Raw genomic sequence first — 23176 nt, 5'->3', positions numbered from 1 at the left:
GTGGAGTATTTGACCAAGATTAGACGAATCGATGGACAAAAGAGAAAGGACTATTTCGTCTTTTTCATCGGACTTGTTAAGCTCCTATTACTAGGTCCATAGTCCCCGATTTGGCTCTGATAAAGGCGGATAAGAACTTTCTTATAATAATGTTTATCATTATTAATCTCACTTGCTGTAATTGTGATTGACAACATTAATTCTGGAAAACGGGTATTCGCAGAATTAAATAAATATTTATGGTAGAATTGTTTATTTATTGTTTGATCAAGTAAATAAACAATTATTAATTATTTGTTTATTGTTGGACCAAGTAAATAAATAATTAATTGGGTTTTAAGCAATTGGGCCTTGCATAAAAATATGAAAGTCGGATTTAGGGTTTTGGCACTAGGGTTTGCGCAAATCCCCTTGACCGTGTGCCTAAAAACCGATTTTTATAATATTGGTATTTACCAATATTTTCTCTTTAGTTGTTTAAATAAAGGAGAGAGAATAATATAAGATATTTTCCTATATTTTCTCCTTATTTAAAGGAGAGTATTTAGGAGAATATTCACTACTAGAAATATGACATTTAGCGACGGAAGTATTAGCGACGACTTTATCGTCGCTAATTTTTCGTCGCTAATCACCCTTTTAGCGACGATAATTCCGTCGCTAATTATTTGGTGCCAAAACTTCTAAAGTTTGGCGGCAAAGATAATTAGCGACGACTTTATCGACGCTAAATGTGTAAATTCGTCGCTAAGTTCGCGGGGAAACAATTAGCGACGATTATATCGTCGCTAATAGTTTGGAATTAATTTCGAAATTTAACGAAATTCAAAGAGGGAAAAATCCCCCCAAAATAATTTAAATGAAATGATTTAGCGACGATTTTGTCGTCGCTAAATGTGTAAAAAATCTATTAGCGACGAGGAAAGCGTCGCTAAATGCCTGGCTAATGAACTGAAAATTTAAGTTGATTTAGCTACGAAATTTAAAGACATTTAGCGACGATTAAATCGTCGCTAAATGTCTTTAAATACCAGGTTGCGACCCAGACCCCTCATTCGCTCCCAAACCCTAAAATCTCTAAAATCTCTCTCTGGTTTCTCCTCCTCCGCCGTGCGCTTCCTCCGCCGCGTGCCGCCCCGACGCAGTCGACGCCGTGTGCCTCCCCGGTAAGTCTCTCTCTCCTCACCTCTCTCTCTCTCTCCTCACATCTCTCTCTCTCCTCACTATCTTCTCATGTGTCTGCAGCTCCGCCGCCGCTCCGCCGCCGACGCCGTCGCCGCTCCACCACCAACGCCGTCCTCGTCCTCGTCCACCGTCCTCGTCTTCCTCGTCCTCGTCTTCCTCGTCCGCGTCCACGCACGTACGGTAAGTTTTTTTTTTTTTTTTTTTTTATAACTTTATATATAAAAGTTGTTATATATAGTTATTTATATTATATAGTTAGTTATTAATTAGTATATAGTTATTTATATTAGGTAATTTAAATTATTTAAATTAAATTAGTTATAAAAAATGAAATTGTATGAATTAGTTATAAATATTTATATATATATATATAACTTTATTTATATATTAGTTATAAATGGTAATGAATTAATTAGTTATAAATTGTTAATTAACAGATTAGGTTTTAAAAATTGTGATATTATGCTTATTTGGGTGTTATAAATATTTATATATATATAAGTTATATTTTATATAATTTTCATAATTTAGTATATAGATATAAGTATTTATATAATTAGTTATAATTATATAGGATATAAGTATTTACATAATTAGTTATATATTAATTATTTAAGATATAAAATTGTAAATTAGGATTAGAGATTAATTATGTATATAAGTATAGTAGATTAGAGATTAATAAATTAGGAAATGTAATTTTGTTAATTACGATTAGAAAATTTAAAATGGTTTAAGTTTAGGTAGTTTATGTGAAATTAATTAATTGGTTATGGATTGATATTGAAATTGGATTTAATTTTTGTTAGAAATGACTAAAAATGTGAAATTAATTAGTTGTTTATAGATTTAAAAATGATCGAACCACTGAGGTTGGATTTATTGTTAGTTTTAGGATGTTTCTATGCAGGTTTTAAAGTTAAAGGCTGATGCCGGGTTGTTAAGTTTATAGGGGAGGTTCTGCCGAAATTTCGGTAGGATCGTATTTTGTTTTGAATTTCAGATGGCTGCGGCTACAGGAGCTGGAGGCAGCGGAGGCGGGGATGACTTCTTAGCCCGTCTCCCGAATTATTGCCAGTCGGCGCCCGTACGTGATGGCGTCGAAGAAGAAGACGAGCATATCGAACCGGCCGTGCGTGGGCCGACGGTCGGCCTTCGATCTGAGCGTGCACGACGCCCCGGGGTGAAGGAAGTCGTCGTTTATAACGAGGAGTTTCAGTCGTTCTTGCAGCCCGAGCGCGAGATGGATCCGGATCTCGCGACGTTCGCGAACACGCTCGGGTTGGTCGTCCGAGACAAGATCTCGCCTACGGTCCCAAGGTGGACGAATGCGAACGTGGGGCCGGCGAAGGAGGCCGAGATCCGAGCAGCGATTCGAGACAAGTACGACATTCGAGTTGATGGTGATGCAACCGGGAAGAAGAAGGCGATTGTCGATGCGGCAATCATTCGAGACGCGAAGACTCGTCTTCGCGATTGGAGGCATACCTTGCGGTCAAGGTTCGACATCGACTGCAAGAGCAGCGTACAGGTGGCGCGGTCGCTGAAACCGAGGACCGTTAAGCTCGACACCGAATGGGAGACGCTGATACAACGATATACGAGCGATGAATTTAAGGTAATCAAATCATTTACGTTAAATATGTGTTTACCCTTTTATTAAACGATTTGTTCTTTACGTGTACGGTTACTTATATTACAGGCCATTCAAGCGAAGAACAAGGCGAATCGCGCGAAGAAGAAGACGAAGACGAGACAGGGGACGATTGGGTTCTCGACCCACCGCATGAAGAATGTAAGTTTTATGTTTATATGATACATCAAATCGTTAAAATTATCTAACACTTGAAGTTTTATTTACATGCAGAAGAGCGCCGAGACAGGCGCTTTCGAGAGCTTGTTTGCGAACTACAAGCGCCAACATCAGTCTGACAAGTCCGAGTGGCTGACTCCTGAAGCCTCCGCACGTTATGTAAGTTTACATTTATTTTTCTTATTTTTCGATTAATAGATACTAACTAGTTAATTATATCAGGATCGACTGGTCGCTAGGTTCAACACGTTGCGAGCGGAGGCTGAGCAACAAGGAGCGGAGGTCGATATTTCCGTCCTAGAGCAGCAAGCGATCCGCGATATTATGGGTTCGCGGGCTGATCACTTGACCGGCGTCGGACGTTTGGTGCCACAGGGAGCACGGATGGCGGCTGAAGTCGCCGAAGTCTACGGTTCGGAGGCTGGGACGTCGCAACCAGGATATGTCTCGCAGGAGGTGTTGACATCGACCCTCGCCGCGTTTGCCGAGACAATACAGAGTCAGGTGCCCGGTCTCAACCTTAGCTCGTTCATGTCCCAATTTTCGCAGAGTTCGCAGCAGGTTCCGTCATCCCACAGCCAGCAGACTCCGACGGCCGGCGTCCACACTCCGACGGGCGGCTAGCAGAGGACTCCCGACGCCAGCCAGCAGACTCCGACGGGCGACGTCCACACTCCGACGGGCGGCCATCAGAGGACTCCCGACGCCAGCCAGCAGACGACGCCCGGCGGACCAAGTCAGTCTACTCCGACGCCGCAGCCTGCAGAACTTCAGCGCCAGCAAAAGAGCGTTTCACGTCGAGGAGGAGGAAAACGAGCGGCGGGACGACAAAACAAACGTCGCGAGTAGTTTTTATTTCTTGATTTGGATAATATAATTTAGTTTTTATTTCTTGATTTGGATAATATAATTTAGTTTTTATTTCTTGATTTGGATAATATAATTTAGTTTTTATTTCTTGATTTGGATAATATAATTTAGTTTTTATTTCTTGATTTGGATAATATAATTTAGTTTTTATTTGATTTTTCATTTTAGAATTTCATAAAAAAAAAAATAATTAACGACGAAAAAAATAAAAAAAAATTAGGGACGAAATAATTAGGGACGAAATTAGCGACGATTTTGTCGTCGCTAATTCACGCGAGAAATTTTCGCGTGTGAATTAGCGACGACTTTGACAAAGTCGTCGCTAATTTCCTGTTTCAAAATGGAAAAAAACTTCTTGTCACGACATTTAGGGACGACTTTGTCGTCGCTATAATCGTCGGTAATTATTTAGCGACGAATAAATCGTCGCTAAATAGATTTAGGCACGCACATTTAGCGACGATTATTATCGTCGCTAAAGAGATTTAGCGACGATTATGGGGTTTTTAGCGACGAAAAAAATCGTCGGTAAATGTTGTATTTGTTGTAGTGATTTAGGAGAAAATTTAGGAGAATAATATATTCTCCTTTATTATCTCACTAAATAAATTATTCTCTATTTAAATATCCCATAGATATTGATCTGATGGATGAGAGAAAAAGTAGGATTCACTTGTTGAGATCCAAGGGCCTAGATTAAATCCATTAGTGTGAACACAATAAAAGGAAATAAAATATTCTGGAAGATTCCATGAATATCTCATTTTTACTACTATAAATAGGGGTTCATGAGAATGCAAAAATTAAGTTTTTTGACCTAATAATTTCGTGCAACCTAGCCCTCATTGGCCGTGCACTTCTGCTTCTCTTCCCCTCGGAAATTCGTTTCCATTCTTAGTAAAATAAGAGCGAGATCTCGAAACACCTAGTTTCGTGATCTAGTGAGATAAAGACTGTGCCCACTCATCTTTCTTATTAGCCTCGGAGATTACGTTTCGGAAGACTAAGGTGTCATCCTCGAGTCCTTCATCAAGACGTTCAAGACGAAGACGGATTGTGAAAGCTTTCAGTACGTGAGCCAAAAACTGTAAGTATTCGTTTTCGCTCTATATCGGTTGCTTGATAGATATGCTCTCGTGAATTAAATTAATTAAACATAACTAGATCTTGTTAATTATAACCATAATTTAATTAGCTTATGATCAGCGTAATTAATTATTTTTTCCGCATTAATATGGTTATATGTGTTGGAATCGATCTAGGGTTTGAGAAAAAGTTTAACGCTTCGTTAAGCGGCGGAATTTTAAAAATTTTCTTTTTAAGTAAAACTAGTTTTTACTAACCTAGACAAGAGCATGTGAATGTAAATAAAAACTAATATGAGCTATGGAAGTTACTAACCTTTCTTGAAGCTTGAACCTTGTAGAAGCTTTTGGAAAGTTGCAACGCTCGTCTCCCCCCGCAGCACGTCTCTCTTTCTTTCCTCGGCACCTCGAGCAACCACGAAAGTTTCTATCACTAAATCACTCGAAAAGAAGGAATCAGTGAGTGGGCACTTTTAAACACTACGACTTAAGAACGAGTCTCAAAGTCGCAGAGCTAAAGACTAGGTCAAGTGAGGACCTAGGTGCCAAGACAAGAGAAAACCGAAAATAAACTAGAGAGAGAGAGAAGAGGACTTCGGCCAAGTTCTAGAGAGAGAGTCTCTCAAATCTCTTAAACTTGGATGAATGAATTGTGAGGAAATGAGGCTCCTATTTATAGGAGAGGTCTCACCTTCAATAAGGTAGTTTCCTCTTCTATAGAATATCACATATTCATGAGCAATTTCCTCTTTTTTTCCCTTTGAGATACTCGGCCAAGCTAGGGCTTCTAGAAGCCTTGATTTGTTTCCTATTTTGTTCAAAGCTTGCCTTGTCTCTCAATGTGGCCGATTCCCTTGTGCATCCTTATGCAAATTTGTTTCCTCTTTTTCTTTTGGCAAGTATCTAAATACATTTATGCACAAAATAAACTCTCCTATTTCTCTATTAGGGTAGGCACCCAAGTCTCTCTAGAAGGAGCTTCTAGAAGCTTCTTCATTTGTTCATGACAACATGAGAAAGGCCCATTAAGAATTTTCAATAAAATTCTCATGAAACGAAATTAATTCACAAGGCCCAATGATCAAGTCATGGCCGAGTGAAACATGTCACAAAATGACCTTGTCAAAAAATTTATTGACATTCATTTCATCCTTTGTCTCAAAAGACAAAAATACCCTTTTAACTATTTTCGTTCTTGTTTTGGCTTAGCTTCCAGTTTAACTATTCCTATCGATGTGATTCGTGACAGTGACCTCATGGACCCAAATGAACAAAGCTTTAGCTAAACACTTGGACTCAAAAGTTCACAAACCTTTTCCAAGTTTAGCTTAATGCCAACTGACTCCACTAAAGAGCTGACACTGAAAATCTCTCGGTTCAAATGAATTTATTTTCTACTCAAGAATTCGACCTAATTATGATGAGCGGATCCACTGAATATTATCTATGTTTACCCTTCATGAATGTCATCAGCTAGTCGGGATTTACTAAATTACCATTTTACCCTTCTAGCTGTTATTTCCTCAACTCCTTTGTCGCTTGTGAATAAGTTAGAAACAATGTATTGACGAGGAGCTAACAAGTCACATTGTTTCATCCAAAAGAGTCAAGACTCAATTTGGACACTGGCCAGTTCATTTATTCACACTCCAAGGAACAAAGCATGAGGTGACATACATTGCATTTCAGCAATCTTGTACATGAATTCCATATCTATGAGAACTTCACAAAGTTACTCATGACAGACTCACAACTTAGTACTTCACCAATAGGCCTTGTTCGGAATCACATAGTGAGTCCGAACTTTGACTTTCTCAAATGAGAATACTAAGGTGTGAAATGGCATGTCTCATTTCAGGATTAAGGTAAGCATGATGCAATTCATACATAGTGACTTCGAGACATAAGAGGTTAAATGGTTTGTTCTTATCTTGTCTCTAGAAGTGCACTGGTCAATTCAGTACCTTCGGAAGATACCTAGAAGAACTATAGAGTTCCTAACTCTCAATGCCTCATAACCAGACATCATAGATTCTTCTAACAATCATACTGAGGTCAATAGTCCTTTGACCCTAAGATTGCGAATATATCGTTTTAAGCAAACTACGAAGAGTTTGTTCATGCAAATCTACATTTGTCTCTTCGTAAGTTGTTAAGTTTGTTTATGGACTAAAAGACTATGGTTTTATCATAAAGCTTCAGACAAGGAAGATTGAATGAACGTTTCAACTTTATTAATGAATGAATAGGCAATTACAAGCAAGAGTCTTCATGAGACTTTATTACATCAAATGTTCAAAATAAAGACTACAACTCTTCTTGTGGGCACCATTGACAACAAACTCCCACTTGACTCAAAGAAGGTGTGTGTAGTCCTTCATGCCTAATCCCTCACGATGTTGGTCGAAGACCTTGTTCGCTAGGGCCTTGGTGAATGGATCTGCGAGGTTGTCCACCGTTGAGATCTTCTTCACTTCCACGTCTCCGCGCTGCACGATCTCTCGAATCAAATGGTATTTCCTCTCAATATGCTTAGAGCGCTTATGGCTTCTAGGTTCCTTTGAGTTAGCGACAGCCCCACTATTATCACAATAAAGGGTCATGGGCTCGTCGACGTTTGGAACAATTTCCAAATACTTAAGGAACTTTCTAAGCCATACAGCCTCTTTGGATGCTTCACAAGCAGCCACATATTCTGCTTCCATTGTGGAGTCAGCAATGCAGGATTGCTTAATACTCCTCCACATGACAGCTCCACCATTAAGGATGAACACAGATCCCGAAGTGGATTTCCTGGAATCCTTATCCGCTTGAAAATCGGAGTCGGTATATCCCGTCATAGTCAGGTCAGTACCTGAGTATGTAAGCATCAAGTTCCTAGTTCTTCGAAGATACTTAAGAACATGCTTAACAGCAATCCAGTGCTCGGGTCCAGGGTTGGATTGGAAACGACTAACTACGCCAACGGCGAAACATATATCAGGTCGGGTGCAAAGCATAGCATACATGAGGCTTCCTACGGCAGAGGCGTAAGGAATTTTCCTCATGTCTTCAATCTCTTGTGCAGTCTTGGGAGACTGGTCCTTAGAGAGTGAAACTCCATGCCTAAAGGGTGTTTGACCCCTCTTGCAGTCTTGCATCGAGAAGCGATCCATCACCTTATCAATATAAGATGCTTGAGAGAGCGACAGGGTCCGGTTTTTCCTATCTCGAAAGATTTGGATTCCCAGAATGTATGCAGCTTCTCCTAGATCCTTCATATCGAATTGCTTTGCCAGCCAGACCTTAACCTCAGATAACTTACCCACGTCATTACCAATGAGTAGTATATCATCAACATATAGTACCAGAAACACAACTTTGCCTTCGTGTATTAACTTGTAAACACAAGGCTCATCTATTGACTGTTCAAAGCCGAAGCTCTTTACAGTTTCATCGAATCTAATATTCCATGACCTAGATGCTTGCTTTAGTCCATAAATGGATTTAAGCAACTCACAAACCTTGGTCTCTTGACCTTTATCCACGAAACCGTCTGGTTGAGCCATGTAAATGCGCTCGTCAAGATTGCCATTCAGAAAGGCTGTCTTGACATCCATTTGCCAGATCTCATAGTCGAGAGCTGCAGCTATGGATAGGAGTATGCGGATGGATTTAAGCATCGCGACTGGCGAGAAGGTTTCTTCATAGTCAATCCCTTCTTGTTGGGTATAACCCTTCGCCACAAGTCGTGCTTTGAACGTCTCAACGTTCCCATCAGGACCCCTTTTCTTCTTGTATATCCACTTACACCCTACGGGTTTAATCCCTTCAGGAAGGTCTACAAGTTTCCAGACTTTGTTGACATACATCGAGTGCATCTCAACTTTCATGGCGTTAAGCCAAAGGTTTGATTCAGAACAAGCCATTGCTTGGCTATTGGAAACAGGGTCATCCATGTCGGAGACGGCTACAATAGAGTCTCCATAAGACATGTACCTGTCAGGCTTTTGAGTAGCCCTCCCACTACGTCTAAGTACTACTTGACGAGATTCTGATGAGTTAGGTTGTGTTTCAGTTGGGGTAAGAACAGTTCTTACAGATGAGGTAGAAGCTTCCTCACCCAACTTTTCTTCAAGCACAATTTTGCTTCTAGGTTTCGCATCCTTCATAAAGTCCTCCTCAAGGAAACGAGCATTCGTGCTAACGAAAGTCTTATCGTCCTCGGGACTATAGAAAGTAAAACCTTTGGTTTCCTTCGGATATCCTACAAACAGGCACAATTCTGACCTACTAGCCAACTTGCTAGTCTTTTGCCTCAGCACGTGTGCAGGGCAACCCCAAATTCGGATGCGGCCAAGATTCACTTTACGGCCAGTCCATCGTTCATAAGGAGTACCAGGAACCGTTTTGGACGGAACTTGGTTCAGAATGTAGGCGGCTGTTTCGAGGGCATATCCCCAAAAGGAAAGCGGGAGTGATGAGTAACTCATCATTGATCTAACCATCTCCATAAGAGTTCGGTTTCTTCTCTCTGACACTCCGTTTTGTTGAGGTGTGCCAGGCGCGGTAAGCTGAGAAGCGATACCTTCTTCTTTAAGAAAGTCATCGAACTCTCCAGACATATACTCACCACCTCGATCAGATCGAAGGGTTTTGATCACTTTGCCAGTTTGCTTTTCCACTAAAGCCCTAAAGACCTTAAATACGTTAAAGGTCTCGGATTTGTGTTTAAGCAAATAGACAAACCCATATCTTGAGTAATCATCAGTGAAGGTAACGAAGTATTCGTATCCTCCACGTGCCTGTTGGTTGAGCGGACCACATACATCAGAATGTATTAGTTCCAGCAACTCAGTGGCTCTTCGACCCTTATCGGAGAAAGGTCGCTTAGTCATCTTTCCTTCTATGCAGGATTCACAAGTAGGTAGTGAACCTATTGCAGAGGCTTGGAGTGGACCATCCCTCACAAGTCTCTTAATCCTATCTAGACTGATATGACCAAGTCTTAAGTGCCAGAGGTATGTTGATTTTGTTAGATCGGAGGATTCAGAAAGTTTGATCCTCTTTGGCTCCCTAATTAGATCGTTATCTATTTCGGTGTCTAAAAGAGAAGGTTGAGTGGGATAGATGTAAAAAAGACCATTCTTCATACATGCATCAGTGACGAAAGAATTAGAAAAAGAAATACGAATTCCATTCTTTATAAACTTTAAATAATAATCTTGCTCGAAAAGTTGAGCAACAGATACTAGGTTTTTCCCAAAGGAAGGAACATAATAAACATTATTCAAATTTAAAGTTCGATCTTCAAAAGATAGCGTCACGGATCCCACAGCCTTCGCAGACACCACGCTCTCATCACCCCACTTGAAGCAGAAGTCGCCATCCTCTAAGCTTTTGCTTTTCCTAAAACCAGTCAAGGAGCAGCAAATATGGTTAGTAGCAGCGGAGTCAATAATCCACGATGATACATTATCAGCTACTAAACAGGCTTCAGTAACAAGTACAATACCTTCAGCTTTGGTTTTGAGGTAGGCGGGACAGTTCCTACGCCAGTGACCAGGCTCATTGCAGTGGTGGCACTTGTCTTTAGACTTGTCCACCTTTGGAGCCTTTGGCGCCTTCTTCTTCGTTTGAACCTTAGGTTGGTTCTTCTTCTCGGCATTGCGAGGTCTCTTCTTAGATCCAGAGGTGGAGGCAGTAGCATGTACTTCTCCTTGAGCCCTCTTTTTCCTAGTGAGTGCCTCAGCGGTTTGAAGTTCCTTCATGAGCTCGGTAACAGTGTACTCCAGCTTGTTCATGGAATAGTTCAACTTGAAGGTATCAAAGGTTTCGGGGAGAGTTTCCAAGATCATATCTATTTTGGTTTCCCCATCAATCTCAGATCCAAGAATCTCCTCTCGTTGAGATAGCTAATGATCAGCATCATATGATCTCTAACGGGAGTTCCAGCCTTCATACGACAGTTCATGAATTGTCGGACCGCTTGTTGCCTAGCTTGACGTCCTTGCCCTCCAAACATCTCATGGAGATTGTAGAGCATATCGGTGGCAGTTTCATAATCACGATGTTGTTGTTGCAACACATTGTTCATCGATGCCAAAATATAGCACCTCGCAATCTCATCGGATCGAAGCCAGGCCGCCAGGACGTCTTTCTCCTCTTGCGTCGAATCTTCATTCGTTTGAGGACAGGGGGTGGTGAGAACCCATTTGTGCTTGTCGACAGTAAGGACTATGTCGATGTTACGTTTCCAGTCGACGTAATTGTCGCCTTCGAGTTTATTCGAGGAAAGAATTGTAGAGAGAGGGTTGAGAGACATATTGCCTATAAAAGTTGAAACAAGTTTATGATTAGTCTTTGGTTTAGGATTTAAGTTTCATTAAGACTTTTGTAAAATCCAAAGGTGTTATAAACTAAACGATAATTTACTCCCTCAAGAGAAGGCCGCAAAAAATCTCCATTTATAAGTAAATGACACATCATTAATGCTAAGCCAAGATGTCAGTACATCATTTTGACTAGCCACCTTGTAAATAGGTTTGATCACTCACATCCTTTCGCAGAGCCTTAAGGAAGGATACTAGGGATTGAGCCTAAGTGTGCAACCAACCACTTAGTCCAAAAGATCAGCTTTGAAAAACAATCCCCCAAGGGGAGGCCTTGCCATCATTGCATCACTCTCGGACGTAGCTCATTGAGCAATGATCGAAGCAATAACGCCTTGGAGTACTCACATTTAAGTGAGGGTCGCAAGAGCGGCTCTTAGTCCCACGTTATTGCATCTTTCACTAGTGTTGGGGATCGCGGGTTACAAACAACGAATATAACCCTCCCACTTAGTTTTTGGAGTTGGTTCATCGACTCTTTTAAGTTCGGAAACAGATTTCCTAGTTAGAGAGCGACAGAGCGGACAACTAGAAGAGAATCCTAGATCGACATGTTCAGAGCAGTATTAGTGCATAAAGGCACAAGGTACATACTCGATCTTTTCCTATTTTCTATTTCGGGAAAGTGCGTGAGGGAAGTGTGAACTTCAACTCACTCGAACACTTGAAAGTTTGAGATTACACATCTTTTTATTTTTCGGTTTTGTCTACAAAGACCTCCCACTCAAAATTTCAAGAGCATATAGATTTTGAACATATGTGATATAGATATAGTTTTGAAAACATTTTGAAAACTTATTTGATTTGGATGACAAAATATTTTCAAGTTTGAAAGTGAAAACGGTTTTTCAAAATTCAAACTAGTTTTGTAAAAATTCAATTTCAATTAAACTTTCAAAAATCAAAACATTTTAATCTTACACATCATGTTTATAATCATATGAAAAACATTTTTGCTCAAGAAAGTTTTCTCATTAGAGTTCTATAACTCATGGTAGTGGGGTTTGAAAATCCGGATTTCTAAAAAACTGGAGTTTCAGACAGCCGCACACCTCGGAGTAAAATCGCCATAACTGGCGGCTCCGATGTCCTTTTGAGCCGAAACCGGTGGCATTGGACAGAGGACAGACAGAGCTTTAATTTGATTTAAGAATCATTAAATTTAGATTTTTGAGCAGAGAGTTATGCCGCTTTTAATGCGGGTTTACATTCCAGCTCGAAGAAAAAGAAATAAATTAAAGCTTTGTCCTTTTAGGTGCGAAAAAGAATCGAGTGTAACGGAACGTTTTATGAAGTTGTTTAAAGCTTTTATTTGTGTTTTATTAGCAGGGTAATAACATAGAATAAAAGAAATAACAACATGCATAAAACGATTCAAGTAAATAAACGAAACTAGCAAGAAAATAAAACTAGTCACAAAATTTACTCGAAAAATCTCAAACCTTTAAAACACGTTTTTCAATATAAAAAATTAAAAACTTTTAGAACTGATTCTAATGTGTTTTAACATCATCCCAAACTCATAGAAAATCAACATGGTTTTTAATTTAAAGGCATGAGCAATAAATTAAAAAAAATCTAAGATTACAATTCTAACTTGTCACAAAATTAGTAAACTTTCGAAAACGATTTTCAAGCTCATAATTTAAAAACATGCACATGCATTCCTTTGACCATAGCTCTGATACCATTTGTTGGAATCGATCTAGGGTTTGAGAAAAAGTTTAACGCTTCGTTAAGCGGCGGAATTTTAAAAATTTTCTTTTTAAGTAAAACTAGTTTTTACTAACCTAGACAAGAGCATGTGCATGTAAATAAAAACTAATATGAGCTATGGAAGTTACTAACCTTTCTTGAAGCTTGAACCTTGTAGAAGCTTTTGGAAAGTTGCAACGCTCGTCTCCCCTCGCAGCACGTCTCTCTTTCTTTCCTCGGCACCTCGAGCAACCACGAAAGTTTCTATCACTAAATCACTCGAAAAGAAGGAATCAGTGAGTGGGCACTTTTAAACACTACGACTTAAGAACGAGTCTCAAAGTCGCAGAGCTAAAGACTAGGTCAAGTGAGGACCTAGGTGCCAAGACAAGAGAAAACCGAAAATAAACTAGAGAGAGAGAGAAGAGGACTTCGGCCAAGTTCTAGAGAGAGAGTCTCTCAAATCTCTTAAACTTGGATGAATGAATTGTGAGGAAATGAGGCTCCTATTTATAGGAGAGGTCTCACCTTCAATAAGGTAGTTTCCTCTTCTATAGAATATCACATATTCATGAGCAATTTCCTCTTTTTTTCCCTTTGAGATACTCGGCCAAGCTAGGGCTTCTAGAAGCCTTGATTTGTTTCCTATTTTGTTCAAAGCTTGCCTTGTCTCTCAATGTGGCCGATTCCCTTGTGCATCCTTATGCAAATTTGTTTCCTCTTTTTCTTTTGACAAGTATCTAAATACATTTATGCACAAAATAAACTCTCCTATTTCTCTATTAGGGTAGGCACCCAAGTCTCTCTAGAAGGAGCTTCTAGAAGCTTCTTCATTTGTTCATGACAACATGAGAAAGGCCCATTAAGAATTTTCAATAAAATTCTCATGAAACGAAATTAATTCACAAGGCCCAATGATCAAGTCATGGCCGAGTGAAACATGTCACAAAATGACCTTGTCAAAAAATTTATTGACATTCATTTCATCCTTTGTCTCAAAAGACAAAAATACCCTTTTAACTATTTTCGTTCTTGTTTTGGCTTAGCTTCCAGTTTAACTATTCCTATCGATGTGATTCGTGACAGTGACCTCATGGATCCAAATGAACAAAGCTTTAGCTAAACACTTGGACTCAAAAGTTCACAAACCTTTTCCAAGTTTAGCTTAATGCCAACTGACTCCACTAAAGAGCTGACACTGAAAATCTCTCGGTTCAAATGAATTTATTTTCTACTCAAGAATTCGACCTAATTATGATGAGCGGATCCACTGAATATTATCTATGTTTACCCTTCATGAATGTCATCAGCTAGTCGGGATTTACTAAATTACCATTTTACCCTTCTAGCTGTTATTTCCTCAACTCCTTTGTCGCTTGTGAATAAGTTAGAAACAATGTATTGACGAGGAGCTAACAAGTCACATTGTTTCATCCAAAAGAGTCAAGACTCAATTTGGACACTGGCCAGTTCATTTATTCACACTCCAAGGAACAAAGCATGAGGTGACATACATTGCATTTCAGCAATCTTGTACATGAATTCCATATCTATGAGAACTTCACAAAGTTACTCATGACAGACTCACAACTTAGTACTTCACCAATAGGCCTTGTTCGGAATCACATAGTGAGTCCGAACTTTGACTTTCTCAAATGAGAATACTAAGGTGTGAAATGGCATGTCTCATTTCAGGATTAAGGTAAGCATGATGCAATTCATACATAGTGACTTCGAGACATAAGAGGTTAAATGGTTTGTTCTTATCTTGTCTCTAGAAGTGCACTGGTCAATTCAGTACCTTCGGAAGATACCTAGAAGAACTATAGAGTTCCTAACTCTCAATGCCTCATAACCAGACATCATAGATTCTTCTAACAATCATACTGAGGTCAATAGTCCTTTGACCCTAAGATTGCGAATATATCGTTTTAAGCAAACTACGAAGAGTTTGTTCATGCAAATCTACATTTGTCTCTTCGTAAGTTGTTAAGTTTGTTTATGGACTAAAAGACTATGGTTTTATCATAAAGCTTCAGACAAGGAAGATTGAATGAACGTTTCAACTTTATTAATGAATGAATAGGCAATTACAAGCAAGAGTCTTCATGAGACTTTATTACATCAAATGTTCAAAATAAAGACTACAACTCTTCTTGTGGGCACCATTGACAACAATATGGTGGAATCATCTCAAAAGAGGCGCGTCGGAGCGATCGTTCGTGTCCGATGCGCGCTCGATCCACCAACAGTTGGGGGTTATTTGCAAAAGAACAGGGACAAGGATTGTGGTATGTTAGAGTGGATTGATCCACAAATGTGTAAAAGGTCTATGCAAATTATGCTTGGATTATTGAAGAAAATTAACAAGCTAGAAGTACGGGAAGTAGAAGATTTGTCTGAGAAGAACATGAATAATGAAGTTGACATTGAGCTAAAGAAGCTGAGAGAAAAAATAAGGGATGAATCGCGCAAACTGAAGATGTATATGATGGTATTATGTATTGGTGTAGGTTTTATTTTGATGTACAAATAAATCCTGTTTGTACTTAACCTTTTGTATGCAATTTGGATGAGTTTTATCAATGTAATACAAGTTTTATCAATGTAATTTTGTTTGTGTTGGTGTTGGTATCCTTATCAGTGTAACTTGGTTCAAATGGTAGTTAAATTAGACAAAATGAATGGCATTTAAACTGACTGTAGTTGTTGTTGGGAATATTGCCCACTTGAAGATAATGAATAAAATGATTACTAAATTCAATAATAAGATTACTTTATTAGCATTATATGATTAGTGGGTTGAGTTCTAAACAATTAGAATCAATAACAACTATCTTCCATAGCCTCCGTATCTAACTGAGTCACGTGTTGGGCACCTGAGTTCGGGCGGTGTGCTAAAACATGGTCGATGACTGATATACGCCTGGAAAGCTATATCTAAAGTCATATATGTGGAACACATATGTGAAGGCTGATCACTATGTGGGAGCATTCTACACTTGTGGTAAGTGTATGACCTGGACAGGTCTTGGTGTAGATGTGTCGTTTAAGGACCGTTACGACACACTAACCGAGGCCACTATGATGGTCACAGTGTACTTGATCTAAATCCTGAAGTGATCATGGACACTGGGTTATGTTACTGAGCTCTTTGACTCATTCGCTAAAAGGCTATTCATGCTAATCACATCTTATGTCTTGGGAGTTTTCTCAGAGCATGATTCGAGTGGGAAGTGATTTACAGATACGGATCCAGCCTTCCTGAAAGAAGGTTAATGTTCACTCACCTAAGGGTTGATTCCAGAACCGATAGATTGCTAGCACTTTCGAAGTAAGTAACGTTCGAAAGAATCTTTCGCTGGGGAAGCAACAATGCTTAGGGCTGATATGTATCAAGAAAAGTATAACGGAAAAATTGACTTCTCTTGACACGGGTTGAACCTGGAGGATCTTGATCACGAACTGACTATATCAGTGGACACTCGTCACGATGAGTAAATATAATTATAGTATTAAAGGATAGTTCAGTCTTGGCTTACAAGGTGGAGTATTTGACCAAGATTAGACGAATCGATGGAAAAAGAGAAATGACTATTTCGTCTTTTTCATCGGATTTGTTAAGCTTCTATTACTAGGTCCATAGTCCCCGATTCGGCTCTGATAAAGGCGGATAAGAACTTTCATATAATAATGTTTATCATTATTAATCTCACTTGCTGTAATTGTGATTGACATCATTAATTTTGGAAAACGGGTATTCGCAGAATTAAATAAATATTTATGGTAGAATTGTTTATTTATTGTTTGATCAAGTAAATAATCAATTATTAATTATTTGTTTGTTGTTGGACCAAGTAAATAAATAATTAATTGAGTTTTAAGCAATTGGGCCTTGCACACATGGAAAAATCGAATCGGGAATTTCGGCATAGGATTTGCGCAAATCCCCTTGGTCGTGTGCCTCCAAATCCGATTTTTTCAATATTGGTATTTACCAATATTTTCTCTTTAGTTGATTAAATAAAGGAGATAGAAAAATATAAGATATTGTCCTATATTTTCTCCTTATTTAAAGGAAATTATTTAGGAGAATATTTAGGAGAATAATATATTCTCCTTTATTATCTCACTAAATAAATTATTCTCTATTTAAATAAAAGAATAATATCCCATAGATATTGATCTGATGGATGAGAGAAAAAGTAGGATTCACTAGATGAGATCCAATTGCCTAGATTTAATCCACTAGTGTGAACACAATAAAATGAAATAAAATATTCTGGAAGATTCCATGAATATCTCCTTTTTACTACTATAAATAGGGGTTCATGAGAAGGCAAAAAGAAGCAATTATTTTAAGAAATTTGAGTGAAAATTTTGTGCATCACTAGCCTCTCTTGGCCGTGCATCTGCCTCTCCCTCCCCTCGGAAATTCGTTTCCATTCTTAGCAAAATAAGAAAGAGATCTCGAAACACATAGTTTCGTGATCTAGTGAGATAAAGACTGTGCCCACTCATCTTTCTTATTCGTCACAGAGATTACGTTTTGGAAGACTAAGGTGTCATCCTCGAGTCCTTCATCAAGACGACGAAAGGAGTACGCGATTGGATTGGAGCGTTCTGTAGCTGAACCGAAAATCAATGTAAGTACTCGTTTACTCTTATATCGGTTGCTTGACTTATATGCTCTCGTGAATTAAATTAATTAAACATAACTAGATCTTGTTAATTATAACCATAATTTAATTAGCTTATGATCAGCGTAATTAATTATTTTTCCGCATTAATATGGTTATATGGTGGAATAATCTCAAACGAGTCGCATCAGAACGATTGTTCGTGTCCGATGCGAGCTCGATCCACCAACAGTTGTTAGTTTAAATGGACAAAAGTAATTGCAATAGAAACATGAAAATGGACATCAAAATGAAGATCAAGAATGCAATCAAAACATTGAAATGGACAAAAGACCAAACTGGTCAGTTTCAGATTATGAAATGGACAAAATATGTTCAGTTTACAACCACATTTTTGCTACCACATACATTGTTTCTTATCAATTTCACCCAAAATAGTACCACATACATTTTTAGCTGCAATTACACGCAAAAGAGTACCACATATTTCTTTTCAACCACATTTATACACAAACATAGAAGCTAAAATAAATCTCTCGGGCGCAGTACATTCTTTCTTGTTGGAACCCTGTTGAGTCTCGAACTGCGCTGTAATTTCAAACATTACAAATGGTCAGCTAAAGTAATGATGGTTGATACCGACTTAAAAAGTTAGCAACTAACTCTCAGCTGTGGTTGTGGATTGAGTTGGCACGGTCCACGTTGAGTTGGTCCATGTTGAGTTGGAGGTTGCTGAGATTGACCTTGTTGAGTTGGTCCACGTTGAGCTGGACCCTGTTGAGGTGGAGGTTGCTGAGATGGACCCTGTTGAGTTGGAGGTTGTTGTGATGGACCCTGATGAGCTGAACCCTGCTGATTTGTTCCACGTTGAGATGGACCTTGTTGAGCTGCAGGCTGTTGAGCTGGAGCACGTTGAGTTGGAGCGCCTCTAGTAGCCTGTTGTGCATCTCTAGCCGCTCTTTGTTCAGTTCTCTGCACGATGAGATTAATGGATTAGATAGCAAGATAATGATGAGTTTTAAGTTAGCACATTAAGCTTACCAATGCATCTTACTGCCTTATAAAGCATGTTTTCAGGTTGTGTCCATGTTTTCCATATCCAGAACATCGTACTATGACGTATTTTCGAGTCATTTTGGTTCCACGTGGTGGAACTACCTCATCATGCTCCACCCTCCTCAACTTTTTAGGTTTCGCTGGCTCGGCTCTATTTGGTGGCATTCTCATCGGTGCTAGCCTTGTTTTTGGCCATTGCTCGATAGGGTTCAACGGATTGATCATGTACTTGTATGCACTCATGTAAGCCGCCTTCTTATACCAATCATCCACATACATTTCCGGTTGCTGATGTTTTTGCTAAATACACGCAATGGCATGAGCACATGGAATCCCTGAAAAGTCATAAGAAATTATACATGCCATACTAAATTAGCCGAGTAATGAGTGAATTGAGTACCTGACAAGTCCCAACGATTGCATGAACATGTTCTTCTAGCTAAATCAACTGAGAACATACTCCCATACATGTTCTGGACTTGAAATAGCAATTCCCCACACCAATGAGCAATGTTCTCTCCAGACAGGTCCTTATTCTTTTCAAGATTCTTATAAATGCGCGGACCAATTTCACCTGACCATTTTTCTACAGCCACTCGTTGTTTGCTAAACCTCTGCAATAGGTACATTATAATTCTCTCTAGCATGGATAGAATTGGTCTTTGCCTCGCTAGTAACACTGCCCTAGTACCATTAAAGGACTCACACAAGTTGTTCAGTAGGATGTCACACTTGGGAGTTGTTCTGAAGTTGCTCCTAGCCCAATGTACTGGATTCTTTTCGCACAACCAGTTGTAAGCCTCTTCATCCTCTGCCTTGATCATATCCATTTCTTGAAAGAATTTGTGTTGAGAATACGCCTTTGCTGCTGACATTACCTTTTGTTTCAGAAATTATCCCTTGAAAACCTGCTCAGGAGGCTCAAACATAAGTAACAAATAAGTAACATGTTTTCATACATAGTGTGGTATATTATTGTAAGATATTACCTTTGTGAAATTGGATTGCAAGTGCCTTGCACAATGTCGGTGTTCTGCGCCTACAGAACCCTCTTCCAACAGTTCATTCAAGGCTTCCTTTAACCCTTTCTATTTGTCAGTGATAAATGTCCAGTGATGTCCATTGTGTATTTGCACATCGTCTCTCAAATAGTTTAAAAACCACGCCCACGAGGATTTGCATTCTGACTCCACCACCGTAAAAGTGACTGGAAACATGCTGTCATTGGTATCGATGCCAATGGCTGTTAACAGTTGACCTGTGTGATGTCTTTTGATGTGACATCCATCAAGCCCGAGCACAGGTCTACAACCCTCGTTGAAGCCAGATTTACAGCCAGAATAACAAATGTATAGCCTTTTAAATATAGGCTTACCTTGTTCGTCGGCCTTAGTCAGAAATTCGACCGTTGATCCTGGATTGGATCGCTTGATCTCTGCACCATAGTCCCACAAAGACGAATACTGTTCTTTATACGTGCCTTCAATCACCTTGGTCGTAAAAATTTTAGCTCGATAAGCCTTCATCTTTGAACAGTCTAATACCAAGTCCTTCTGTACCTTCTGCATGAAGTTAATGGCTGACCAATTGTCATTGTCTTTGAAAGTATCCATGTACTTGTTAGACAACCATCGTGAAGTGGCGAAACTATTCTTGTTTGTTCTGGTGCAAGTGTGCTCAGGCACATAGGTCTTTATTGCGAATGTGGTCGTCTTACCTAGTTCTGATGCATAGCAAAGCCAGTTACAGTTCGCATCTTTGCAAACTTTCGCATTCTATTCGGGTCGTTGACCTTGAAGCAAACTTCCTTCCCTGATCTGATAGAGTATTCTCGGATGACATATTTGAATACACTTCCACTAGGGAAAAATAGGCCCAATTTGAGCTGAGGACAACCCATGTCCGTGTTGTGTCTAAACTCTTGAAACTTTGGCAGAACCTTCTTCCAAACCGAAGCACCCTTGTCTTTATCTTCGCTAGACGAATCATGGTGTAAGTCGATGTTCTCTTCGTCGTTGTAGTCACTATCCGCATCCGACACTGGTTCATCATCACTGTAAGGTTTTTTACCTTTGCCCTTTAAACAACACTCTACAATTGCCCCGTCCACGGACTCCTCATATTCACTCTTCTAAAATTCACTATCTTCCTCAACAACTTCAGCGTCTTCATCATCTTCTACTTCTGTTTCACCATCCTCTTGTATTTCAGGCTAGTTGAAGGGCTGTTGACTGTCATCAACTTGGCTGAAGGGCTGTTGACTCTCATCCACTTGAGTGTAGGGTTGTTGACTCTCATCCACTCGAGTGTAGGGTTGTTGACTCTCATCCACTTGATTGAATGGTTGTTTACTCTCATGAGACTGGCTTTGTGGATCTTGACCCTCATCGTGTTGACTGACTGGCTCTTCAATATCAACAGGTTGACTTTGTGGATGTTGAGTCTCATCCACTTGACTGAGTAGCTCTTCAATACCATTAGGCTGACTTTGTGGCACTTGAATTTCATCTACCTGGCTTTGTGATTGTTGACTCTCATCCAGGTTAAGTTCAGTCTCTTCAAATTCAGCTTGACACTCTTGAAATACAAGTTCAGGATCTTCAACTGTAGTCTCGCCCACTTCAACATCTGGAACGTCAACTGTTGGATTAGAGTCTTCTACCAGCAGAAGATTATGTCATTCTTCAACCCGATGATCACAATATAGAGTCAGTAGAAATGTCCTGTCAAGTAGCTTTCCTACAACACTTAACAATGTACTATCTGAGTCAAGAAATAGAATTCAGTAGCGTCAGCAGGTACCATGTAATACATCCCTCCAACAAAGTATCCCAAGTCTTTCTTCAAAATCGTGTCCAGCTTCACTAACGGCAATCGGTCAATGTCCATGTGGTCCACGTAGTCCACTTTAGAGTCCACGTAAGACAGTCGGTCATTCACCAATTCCATCCTACCCCCATGGTGAACTTCGTACGTAAATTTTCCTGACCCAGTGAATACAGCAATAAAACAAGCAAAGACGTGCCAAAAACAAAAACAATTACTCCACCATAAAACAAACATTATTGGTCCCTACACTTGTATTTAAAGCCTGGAATCAAAATATTGAAACCCCCAATACCAGAAAACGACAACAAATGTGGTCCCTTTATTTAAAAGCAGAGCATAAAAAATACCAGTAGTGGTCCCAGCATTTCACTTTCATAAATACTAACCTACCAACACCCGACATCCTTGATTTATTTATATTTAATCTTGAAATAAAGATGCTCACCATATGGTGGTAAGCGCAACAATGCGTTACTTTGGGAATCACATTTTTTCTTCTTGGCCGGAGATTTACGCGCGGTCTTCTTCGTCGGAGACGATTTCTTCTTTTTCTTCGCCGGAGATTGAGTTCGCGGGGGTTTCCAACCAGTTTTCACCATTTCGAAATAAAACCCTAATTTTTTCGAATTTGATTCAACGCGCTTCTTTTCTCATAACAATTCGAATATTAATTTTAAAAAAATAAGGATCCAAAAAATAATTCATTTCATAAAAATCCTAAAAATTATCCTTAATTCATTACATGAGAGAATACCAAATATACCCTTCGCTGATGGATCACGTGTCGAAAACTTGGGTTTGTTATCGATGGTAACTGAAAATAATAGACGGAAGGGGCGCAGTTCAATAAAATTGAAAGATCAGAGTAGCTTTTGTAAAAAATTTCGAGTTGAGGAGGTGGGTTGTTACCGACCTTCGAGTTCAGAGGGTATTCTTGTAATTTATCCTTAACTAAATTATGTTATGGTATTAATTTTATGTGAATTCCTGTGAATGTATGCATATAAAACAATATATATATATATATATATATATATATATATATATATATATTATAGAACATAAAGGTTGAGAATTTAAAAGGATCTCTTTTATATCTCTTCCGACCTGTTGTGGTTGCGTCTACCGGATTTGATGACGCTCCCTTGTTCGGGCGTTCCTCGTGACGGCGACCGGACCCTCTCAGCTCCAAGAACGTCCTTTGTCCTGGGTTCAAGCGATGGAGACGAACCAGTGGTCCCTCGCCTTTCGGGTCTGGCTTGGGTGGTCCTACTCGACGACGTCCGGTTGTATCCAAACTCGACGGCGTCTTCTTTGCGTGAGTCTTCCCCGGGGAGCACCGAGTAAGGATGAAGACCGGCTTGTGTCGGACTATGGAGGTTGAGCAATCCATGCCAAAGATCGGTCTAGGAGATTCGAATCTCATCCATCAAGGCATCGGCTTCAGTGGGTCGGTCCGTCATCGCCGTCCTGGAATTCCACAATCGGATCGGTATATTTGTATTTGTTTGTATTAATTTTTTTAGATCATGTTTATTATTGTGTTAATATATTTGTATTTTCGATTTATTTATGTTTATTTTGGTTTAATTTTATTAATTTTGGTTTATTTGTGAGAGAATTGGCAGCTCT

General features: G+C 39.4%; 2 protein-coding genes across 2 annotated transcripts; one reads left to right on the top strand and one right to left on the bottom strand.

The window, feature by feature from the left end:
* The first annotated feature begins 1999 nt into the window (after nt 1-1999).
* LOC149388083 (uncharacterized) lies at nt 2000-4024 on the top strand. The gene is made up of 4 exons (XM_089623738.1): nt 2000-2803; nt 2888-2980; nt 3053-3157; nt 3221-4024. Exons 1-4 carry the CDS (start codon nt 2189-2191, stop codon nt 3620-3622), a joined length of 1215 nt encoding a protein of 404 aa, XP_089479864.1. The 5' UTR covers nt 2000-2188; the 3' UTR covers nt 3623-4024.
* Nucleotides 4025-19015: 14991 nt separating this feature from the next.
* Nucleotides 19016-19545, bottom strand: LOC149388082 (uncharacterized). Its single transcript, XM_089622357.1, has 2 exons — nt 19116-19545; nt 19016-19050 (listed from the first exon to the last, which is right to left on the bottom strand). The coding sequence occupies exons 1-2, from the start codon at nt 19543-19545 to the stop codon at nt 19016-19018; spliced, it is 465 nt and encodes a 154-aa protein (XP_089478483.1).
* Between the last annotated feature and the right edge of the window lie 3631 nt (nt 19546-23176).

The sequence above is a fragment of the Urtica dioica genome, chromosome 8, assembly GCF_054948205.1.
Source record: "Urtica dioica subsp. dioica isolate 48M chromosome 8, U.dioica_male_clone48M_v1_H2, whole genome shotgun sequence".
Lineage (NCBI taxonomy): Eukaryota > Viridiplantae > Streptophyta > Magnoliopsida > Rosales > Urticaceae > Urtica > Urtica dioica.
The sequence above is the reverse complement of the archived record's forward strand: the minus strand, read 5'-3'. Positions and strand labels throughout refer to the sequence as shown.